This window comes from Schistocerca cancellata, chromosome 6 (assembly GCF_023864275.1).
Source record: "Schistocerca cancellata isolate TAMUIC-IGC-003103 chromosome 6, iqSchCanc2.1, whole genome shotgun sequence".
Lineage (NCBI taxonomy): Eukaryota > Metazoa > Arthropoda > Insecta > Orthoptera > Acrididae > Schistocerca > Schistocerca cancellata.
This window is the reverse complement of record NC_064631.1, coordinates 436,721,045-436,731,617: the sequence shown is the minus strand read 5'-3', so window position 1 is coordinate 436,731,617 and position 10,573 is coordinate 436,721,045. Positions and strand designations below refer to the sequence as shown.

The 10,573-nt window shown below is 43.5% G+C and overlaps 1 protein-coding gene across 1 annotated transcript in view; it reads right to left on the bottom strand.

Annotated features, from left to right (window-relative positions):
• Nucleotides 1-1,076: 1,076 nt before the first annotated feature.
• Nucleotides 1,077-10,573, bottom strand: part of LOC126088371 (insulin gene enhancer protein isl-1) — a 327,678-nt gene continuing 318,181 nt past the window's right edge. Inside the window, exons 6-7 of the mRNA XM_049906509.1 lie at nt 7,180-7,368; nt 1,077-1,197 (exon numbers count right to left, since the gene is read on the bottom strand). Of these exons, the coding sequence (XP_049762466.1) occupies nt 7,213-7,368 (156 nt within the window). The 3' untranslated portion in view covers nt 1,077-1,197; nt 7,180-7,212. The remainder of the gene's footprint in view (nt 1,198-7,179; nt 7,369-10,573) is intronic.

The following is a 10,573-nucleotide window of genomic DNA, read 5'->3' as shown; positions in this document are numbered from 1 at the left end:
TTGGATATTTCCTCAGAATGCTACATGGTGATAGGAGTAAATAATTAAAATTATTTCAGGAGTAAATCGGTAGTAATCCTTAAAGAACCTCAATCAAAAGTGAACACTTACTGTGTGATAATATGGGAAGTACCCTCTTATTATACAGTTTGCAGCGATTTTCAAATTGCAAGCGTCCAAGAAGAAACTACTGCTGCAAAGCATTTGGCAAAAAAAAGGTAGATCGTTGTGAAATTGAAATGAAAGCAAGGTAACACTAAGTAGTCAGGCAGTTTTTTCATGAATCTTATTTCTAAAGTGCCCCTGGCGCGCTTAACGAAAGATATACCGTATTTCCGGCTGTGCACCCACTTCCCCGTTTCCAGTTGGGATAAAGCTAGCAGTTTGTGGGGCATGTAAAACTCTGACAGTCCAGTATCCAGATAATACTTGGAAGATATCCACTCAAAGCGATACGAAATAAGGAACAGGTTCTCCTGTGTCGTACGTCTTGCGCAATTCGCATTTTGCAGTTCACAACGTAATCTACAAAAAATAATGGAATTTATCTGGAAGGTAATTTCCTCATCTCTTTCCTGGCATTCTCCGTGAGAAATGAGGAGGGAGCTTATCGATACATGGCTGTGTTTAGTGTTATTAGGAAACATGAAATATTTCCTGTCCTTATGCGTAGTGATCTGTGACACTACAGGGGGATGATCACCTAAATATCATACGCGGTCCTCTAGTGGAAAATAAGACCAGTCACAAACAAACAAAGTTGCTGTATATTATCTTCCTAGGCGGCAAAAGTCATTGCTGCGTGTAAATTGTGAGCTGAGATTATGAACAAACTTTTATTGCCGGGAAATAATGTAACTGACTTTCCCCTGTATTTCCTGCTTCTGAACGAGTTTCAGTACGACTAATTAGCTACCCCAGTTAGTTTAAGACTGTGAGGGCGTTACTGGGGAATGCTGAGCAGGGTGGGGGTGCGGGGTTGGGGACAGTGTAGTTGAGCAGCGGCCTCCGTGTCGCTGGCGAGGCGTGGTGAAGGGAGACGGCGGCAGGGCGTGGCGGGGCAGCGCCACGGTGTGCCATGGGGTGCCGCGGCGTCTCATGGTGTGCCGTGGCGTTTCATGGTGTGCGGCAGCAGCCGTGCGGGCTGCCCGGCGGTCCGCGCATTACGTATATAAGACGGGGTGGCAGCACGCCGACCTGCAACCAAACACAGCATACATGAGGTCGTCACAAACAGTCTGGTGGAGTGGCACAGTATGGTATTAGGACACAACATGAAAATTCTCAATGGAAGTACAAGCCATCATTTTTTTTTTTTTAATTTCTGGCTGATTAAAACTGTGTGCCGGACCGAGACTCGAGCTCGGGATCTTTGCCTTTCGCGGGCAAGTGCTCTACCGTCTGAGCTACCCAAGCACGACTCACGACCTGTTTTCACACCTTCAATTCTGTCACTACCTCGTCTCCTACCCTCCAGACTTCACAGAAGCTCTTCTTCAAACCTTGCAGAACTAGCACTTGTAATGGTTCTTTATTTACGTGACCATTACGGCACTCCAACCCCAGTTCTCGATACCAGTAATATCGTACTACTTTTCTGCGAAGTAGCAGACCTATTTTTGTGACAATATTCACATTTGGTTTTATTAATGTATAGGTACTCCGATGTACTCCTGTTGCAAAGTGCTAGCTTTCTTCATCAGAAGAAGTGTCCAAAGAACATACGTCTTTTTTCCTTAATTTAATCTGAATCTTTCTCTAGGTGTTTATACACTTCCCTGTTATTGCTGTTCTTTCGATAAATCCTTCATGTTGTTCTATTTATTATGCAATTAGTGTTTCGGTTCCATACGTCCATTCTGACCGTTTTACTGTCTTATTACAACAAATATTTACTGTTCGGGAAAGTGATTCACAACTGCAAACATACTTTCCAAATCCGTGTCTTGTAGCATCCTTTTCGCATGAAATAGGATCGACAGTTTCTCTCAGATACTTATATCTTTCTGCCCATACTTTTATTTTAATGGTGTAGTGTTGTTTGTTATTATTCTGTTTTTGAAGGAGATTTGAAGTCATGTTTCTTTCCGCTGTATGTATGTCTGTCTTTCTACTGCTTCTACAACGTCTGCCTGGATTTCTAAATGACCTGCAAAAACTAGATAGTAACACATGTACATTGTAGTTCCCATTTAACAGAGCATAGTATTTACCCGAGTGTCATTAGACATTCGCTTTTAAACGACATATTAATGTTTTTGCGTATTTCCCTGCGAATCGACAGCAACTCCAGGAGCAGTTTATACATGCTCTGCCACCAAATGCAGGAAGAGAAGGGAAAGAGCAGCAGCACGCGTGAGATTTTATTTTATTTTGTCATGCTCTTTGGGCAAAAGCCGAGTGTATCCACTGTAGAGACTAAATGATCAATGCAGTCACATTTTGCTTCTTAAGTGCAGTATGGTTTACCATGTACTACAAGGATAATACAAAAAAAAACATAAAGCGCAAGAGTACAGGGGAAAAGACAAAAGAGGGAGGGGTTGACGAGAGAGTGAAAAAAAGTTGGTTATCTTGTCAATGGATGACGTGAGGATTGCGTGGGTGTATTGTAAGATATGTTATAAGAACAGGTAACAACAACTAACTTGATGACATTTTTAACAGATTTTATTGTTTCTTACCATTATCGGTTTCGCATAGTTATGAACATCAGATGGCTGCGTTGTGTTTACAGGACCAGCTGTTACTCGGCTATTGAATTCTTTTAATTCCATGGCACCCTACAGCGAAAACATTTTGAACTGATAAATATTCGAGAAGGAAACGAAACTCGAGGATAAACCCAAGTTGGAAATCGTGTAGTAAGTTTTTAATCGTACGACACATGTACATGCGGTGAATATATCCTAGTTGCTTTGAATGCTTTCTTTTTTTCCATTTAGCACCAAATACTGATAGACGTATCACCGTGTTGGTTTCATCAGTACAACATTTCATGCTACTCACAAAAGAATGCAAGTCTTCCAAGCAACTAGGACACATTCACGATTACGTACGCTGTCTAAAGGTAAAGGTATGGTTCAAATGGCTCTGAACACTATGGGACTTAACATCTGAGGTCATCAGTCCCCTAGATCTTAGAACTATTTAAACCGAACTAACCTAAGGACATCACACACATCCATGCCCAAGGCAGAATTCGAACCTGCGACCGTAGCGCTCACGCGGTTCCAAACTGAAGCGCTTAGAACCGCACGGCCACATCGGCCGGCTGTCTAAAGGTATACCACGAAATTTTCAGCTTGACTTTATCCTGGATTTTCATTTTCCTTTTCGAATATTTACCACTTTTTAATGATTTCACTGTAGGACACCATGGCTTTCAAAACGTTAAATAGCTAGTGATGAACAAAATGTTCTAAAGCGGCAATGGAAAGAAACAATAATACGCCATAAAGAAAGATGCCATGAAGTTAGTAGTTGTTAGCTTTTTTTGTAACATATTATAAAGTTGACTGATCTTCAGAATTGTCACCAATCTAAGGTATCGCTAAATGGCTGAATTTGTATATGAAATACCAGTTTAATTTAATCCTGGTGCTAACGAAGCAAAATAAGTATATTGCAAGTAGAAAACACTGTCAACAATTAATATACTCTAACTGGGAAAAAAATGACGCATCATGAAGGAATTATCTGAATGGGACGAAAATCATTATATATAATCTACGCATGCAGACAAAGAAACCACTATAGTTTCAGGAATATTGGATGATTTATTCAAAAGAAAGAGATTCAGAAATTGAGCAAGTCAGTTACGCTTTGGTCTACCCGTCGCTCTTATCCAAGCAGTTAATCGGCTTGACACTGATTGATAAGAATTGCTGGATGTCCTCCTAAGAAATATCGTGCAAAATTCTGTCCAATCGGCTCGTTAGATGGTCAAAATCCCAGCTTGTTTGGGAAAGGGGGGGCCTACCTTTAATGCTCTAAACGTTCTCAGTAGGGGAGAGATTCGGCGACCCTGCTGTCCAAGGTAGGGTTTTGCAAGGACGAAGACGAGCAGTAGAAACTCACCGTGCGCGGGTGGGCATTATCTTGCTGAAATGTAAGCCCAGGATGGCCTTCTATGAAGGCCAACAAAACGACGCTTAGAATATCGTTGACGTACCGCTGTGGTGTAGGGGTACCTTAGATGACAGCGAGAGGGGTCCTGCTATGAAGAGAAATGGGACCCAGACCAGCACTGCTGGTTGTCGGGCCTAATGGTTGGGCGACAGTCAGGTTGGTATCCAATCCCCGTCTGGGGCGTCTCCAGGCACTTCTTCAATGGGCACCGGGGCTGAGTTCGAGGCAGGACTCATCACTGAAGACAGTTCGGGGCGGAAGACGCGTCTGGGGTCGCCCTGGACACTGGTGGGACAAAACCACGGCTGTCGCCCGCCTTACGGCCCAACAACCAGAAGTGATGCCTGCGGTGCCATCTCTTTTCACAGAAGGACCTCTCTGGTTGTCGTCTGCAGCACCTTTATACCATATCACTACGTCGACGATATTCTACGCCCCGTTTCGTTGACTTCATGGTAAACCATCCTGGGCTTACATTTCATTAAGATAATGGCCTGCAGCAGACGGCGACAGTTTCTACAGCTTGTCTTCGTGTTTGTCGAAACCCTTCCTTGGCCATCAAGGTCACCGTGTTTCTTGCAAACTGAGTACGTTTGGAGCATTATGGGCAAGGCCTTCCGACCATCTCGGGATTTGGACGAGCCAACGCGACAATTGGACATAATTTGACAGGAGGAGATCTAGAAATCCTATCATTCAATGCCAAAAGGAGTAACTGCTTGCATAAGAGCCAGAGGTAGACCGACGCGTTACTGGCTTGCACAATTTTTGTGGGTTTTTCTCTTGAATAAGTGGTACAATTTTTCTGAGACATCATTTATTTTGTTTGTGTGTACATGTACATCACATCTACCGATTTCCACCGTATTCGGAATTTCCATCGTGATGCGTAGTTTTCTTGCCTTAGAATGTATTGTATCTTTACATACTGTCTTTGTTAAGGCAATTAGGTAAGTCTATACTAGCGACGTAGACTGCAGGATATTCTGGGAAGACTCGGTTGCTCCACAGTCTAGGTTTCCTTATTATATACTGATTCTGAAGGTGGCAGGGGTAAAATACAGGGAGCGAAAGGCTATATAGAATTACTACAGAAACCAGATGACTGTTATAAGAGTCGAGGGGCAGGAAAGGGAAGCAGTTGTTGGGAAGGGAGTGACATAGGGTTGTAGCCTATCCCCGATGTTATACAATCTGTATATTGAGCAAGCAGTAAAGGAAACAAAAGAAAAATTCGGAGCAGGAATTAAAATCCATGGAGAAGAAATAAAAACTTCGAGCTTTGCCGTTGACATTGTAATGCTGTCAGGGACAGCAAAGGACCTGGAAGAGCAGTTGAACGGAATGGACAGTGTCTTGAAAAGAGGATATAAGATGAACATCAACAAAAGCAAAACGAGGATAATGGAATGTAGTCTAAATAAATCGGGTGATGCTGAGGGAATTAGATTAGGAAATGAGACGCTTAAAGTAGTAAATGAGATTTGCTATTTGGGGACGAAAATAAGTAATGATGGTCGAAGTAGAGCGGATATAAAATGTAGACTGGCAAGGGCAAGGGCAAGGGCAAGGAAACCGTTTCTGAAGAAGAGAAATCTGTTAACATCGACTATAGATTCAAGTGTCAGGAAGTCGTTTCTGAGAGTATTTGATTGGAGTGTAGCCATGTATGGACGATAAATGTTGATGATGTTAGGACAGCAACCAGCCACAAATTTACTTTCAGTTCCTTTATTCAAAGGCTACCGTTACCGGTTTCGAATCGTTGTGATTCATCTTCAGACGGTTTACATGCTTTCTTTATGACATGTGGTGTGTTTTTTACAGATTAATTGTCCTAAAATATAAATAATACATAATTAAAAACGCGCCACACACAGATGGTTGCGTTACAGATTTTCGTTGCATGTGACTTACGTGAAACGTCGGTTTCGAGTCTTTGTTTTCATAAAATTCGTCCAGCAGATGTAAATGCATTCTCACTGCATTCTTGTTGTTGCACACGTAAATAGTTCTCACTGAACACCTAAGATTTTTCACTGAGATGATTTCTACCACGCACCACATGTTTTGATACATACAAAGAGCTTACAAACATACGAGTATCACAGATGCTATGATATATTGTAACATTTGACGATGATGTCCTATGTTTGGAAAGGATCATATATTGATTTACACAACTGTAATGCCTTTTGCTCTAGTACATAGACATAGATTTTTTTTTGAGTTGGTATTGCTAAAATAATTGTAAAGTTTATATATATATGCTGCCCTAACACCATCAACATTTGTCTTCAAACAACAGCCACGGTCTCCATCATGTCATCATATGACAAAATTGCATATGGACGATAAATAGTTTAAGCAAGAAGAAAATAGAAGCTTTCGAAATGTAGTGGTACAGAAGAATGCTGAAGATTAGATGGGTAGATCACATAACTAATGAGGAGGTATTGAATAGAATTGGGGAGAAATTTGTGGGACAACTTGACTAGAAGGAGGGGTCGGTTGGTAGCACATATTCTGAGGCCTCAAGGGATCACCAATTTAGTATTGGAGGGCAGCACGGAGGGTAAAAATCGTAGAGGGAGACCAAGAGATGAATACACTAAGCAGATTCAGAAGGATGTAGGTTGGAGTAGGTACTGGGAGATGAAGAAGCTTGCACAGGATAGAGTAGCATGGAGAGGTGCATCAAACCAGTCTCTGGACTGAAGACCACAACAACATCATACTGATAGTGGCAGTCCCATAGCCCTGAGGCGGTATGTCAGACACCGCCACAAGTATACAAAATAGTCGGAGTGCAAAAGCAGAGTACTTTATTTAAGAAGCACCCACAAGAAAATATTCTTGTTATTATTTAGTTAAACTTCAGCTCACTTTGATAGGATGTTCACACGGGTGAGATAACTGGAGTGACTCGAGTGCTGGGCAGCGTGGGTGGGCACAGTGCCGCCTACAGTGTGTGTCTTCCAAATAAACACGAAGCGCCACTGGCTTGGCTTGGCGCGTGAAATTCTAAATAAAGGAAGGCGAGCGTACCCACCTGCCGGCGAGGCGTCGGCGGCGCGTCCGTTATGGGCTGGCCGCGTCGTGCTGCAGGCTGTCGTCGCTCTCCAGATACGTGACGTACGAGTCGGTGGAGTCTGGGTGCGCCATGTCGCCCGGCGGCGGGCCCAGGTCGTGCGGAGGCGGCGGGGGCGGCGCGCCGTGCACGTCGTAGCCGTGCATCTGCAACGAGAGGGCAGGCGCGCACTCAGCACCGCGTCAAATACCTGTCCAGCCCAGAAACCCAAGTTCCGCCTCCTACGACACCTGGCGGGTTACATTTCTCACTGACTCCATGGGCCAGCTCTGTCCTCTGCTGTCCTACAAAGCAATCGCGTCGTCAATCTCTGGCCCTGCCAATCGGCCAAATGCTCCACCTTTCTGTGAGGGACGTTGAGTAAGTAACGCAACGCTTCATTTCTGAAAGCAGGTTGGTTTTATTCACGATTCCAATACACCGTGTTATTCGCCACTCTTCGGGCTACAAATCCCTATTTTTCAACATAATCTCCTTTAAATACAATGGCCTTAAACGACCCTACTGGGAGGGTCTATATGCCCACACGGTACCACTCTAGTGGCCAACGTCTTGCATCAATAACCTCATCATCATCCACGTCCTGCTTCCCACGGAATGCATCTTTCATTGAGTCAGTCACATGCAACTGGGAAGGTGCAATATCCAGACTGGATGGTAGAGGAAGAAGAATAGTCCAATGAAGTTTTGTGAGTTGTTCTCGGGTGCTCGGAACATGCTGAAGTCGTTTGAGGGAAGCAAAATATATTTCAGAGTAGATCGTTGCATATCAGGGAGGGCACCAAAAGAATAATCCTTCAGAATATCAGAAGACCGTCGTCATGAATAAGGGTGCTGCTTTGAACTTCTTCTTCTTCAGGGGAGAAGTGGTGTGGCGTCACACTATGGATTGCCGTTTTGTTTCCGGTTCGATGTGATGAACCCATGTTTCATCGCCTATGACGACACTCGACAAGAAATTCCGCCGAGAAAAAAGGTGTTGCATTACTTATTAACGGCCCTCGTGTGTTAGCAATTACACATAAATATTCTTTAGTGATTGATGGGGACCAGAACACATAAGGTCAAAAAAACAGCGATCAAGTTTATAGAGCTGAGACCATGTTACACAACGAGAAAGCAGTTCTTAGGGATCTAAGTGCATTAGAACAAAAAATTCAGTATTAATTTACACTTTCAATGAAACTAAATTAGACTATATCTGATACAACACAGAGGGTGTGAACTGAATGCGAGGTAAATTCTTTCTTTGCTACTTCTTTCTTTTCCCCTAAGGCAGTGGTTCCCAACCTTTCAGAGACCGTTAACCCCGAGTGCGATCATGTATTAGCTAGTATTACCAAAATTTTTTTTGAATACTTATTTTTTAAAATGATGAAAGATAAATGATATTTAGTATTTGTAGGTGCTATATTAAATCACGGACAACGGCCTTGCCGCAGTGGTAACACCGCTTCCCGTCAGATCACTGATGTTAAACGCTATCGGGCTGGGCTAGCACTTGGATGGGTGACCATCCAGCTTACCGACCGCTGTTGGCAAGCGGGGTGCGCTCAGCCCTTGTGAGGCAAGCTGAGGAGCTACTTGACTGAGAAGTAGCGGATCCGGTCACGTAAACTGACACACGGCTGGGAGAGTGGTGTGCTGACCACATGCCCCTCCATATCCGCATTCAGTGACGCCTGTGGGCTTGAGGATGACACGGCGGCCGGTCAGTACTTTTGGGCCTTCCTGGCCTATTTGGACGCAGTATTAAATCACGAACTAACGACTCAGTGCGGCAATAATCGCGATACCGTTCCTCCTCTTATTTGCAGACAGGGAAGGCTAGTTAACGAATACAATAAAATTGCAACCAATCCGCACTTTCCACAACACAGTGACCTGGCTATCTCTGCTCTGCAAAGGCTAAATTCTAGATCCCCCGCACTACCATTAGCAGAACCACTTCTGAGTGACAGTTTCAAAATTAACGACTTGTGGGGAGAATATTGGTAAGCCCTGAAACTGGTTCAAACTCGATTCACTATCGACCCTACTTCACAACCAGGAATTGATCTGCCTCACCAGATACGGAAGACATTCGGCATAATAAGAACGTCGCACGGCATCTGTTGTGACACACTTTACAATGGCGAATCACTGACCTGTTACTGCGGAGAACATCGTCAGGGTATGCATAACATTATCGCCGAACGCCGCCTTACAGCATATGCAGGAAAAAAACTGTAGTTTCTTCGAAGTTTTAAACTCTTCACTGGACTGGATTCATGGTCTCAACTCTAAAATATAAATTTGTATATACTAAACTGTTAGTACGTTTTGCTTTATAATTGTGAAATTTTATCAGTTTGTTTTACACATGTTATTTTTATGTATTATACCGAATCCATGTAAGCCATACGCTAAATAAATAATGAGGCAGCTGGTACTGCTGCTTTCTAGCAACCTTTTTTTATACAATGAAAAAATTCTCGGTGCATCGTGAATGCCGCCTGCAACTCCGCCTCAGAAAAAGACACCTAACTACCATATCGACATTGAGGGAAGACGCTTGTTACAAAAAATGCTTCGTCTGCACTACTCCTCTGCCTAGTGACATTTATTTCACCTCAGTTCAAAATGAACTTAGTAAAATGTGTGCACTATACTAACCGTTTATAAATCTCTTGATTGCTGGATTCCGTACCTCTGGAATTGCAGAAACTGGAAGACTTGAAGCTTTATCTTTTACCACTGCCACTAATAACAGTGACAATACTGTTTATGCCCTACACCAGTGCTGCAGCCATTATGTAATTCATACGAATGTGTTCTTTCGGACATACCTCATTTAGCTAGGTTGATTTTAAATTGGAGTACATGGTATGGGTAAAGATAATGTCGCTAGGGAGAGGAGTAGCGCAGACGATGCGTTTTATGTTCAAATGTGTGTGAAATCTTAGGGGACTTAACTGCTAAGGTCATCAGTCCCTAAGCTTTCACACTACTTAACCTAAATTATCCTAAGGACAAACACGCACACCCATGCCCGAGGGAGGACTCGAACCTCCTCCGGGACCAGCCGCACAGCCCATGACTGCAGCGCCTGAGACCGCTCGGCTAATCTCGCGCGGCGTGTTTTGTTAATAATTGTTTTCCCTCCATGTGGATATGGTAGTTAGGTGTCTGAAAGAACAGACACCTCACATTCCCGTAATTATTTCACCTCCATGGGCAACGAATCCAGAACCGTAACTGCAGATGTACATTTACGTTCGAGCACCTTCAGGAATCTAAAATTAGCGGCCATGGAGAACAAGTACAGGGACTGTGGATAGGTAGCGCTAGGTAGGTGAGTGTGTCGGCCGG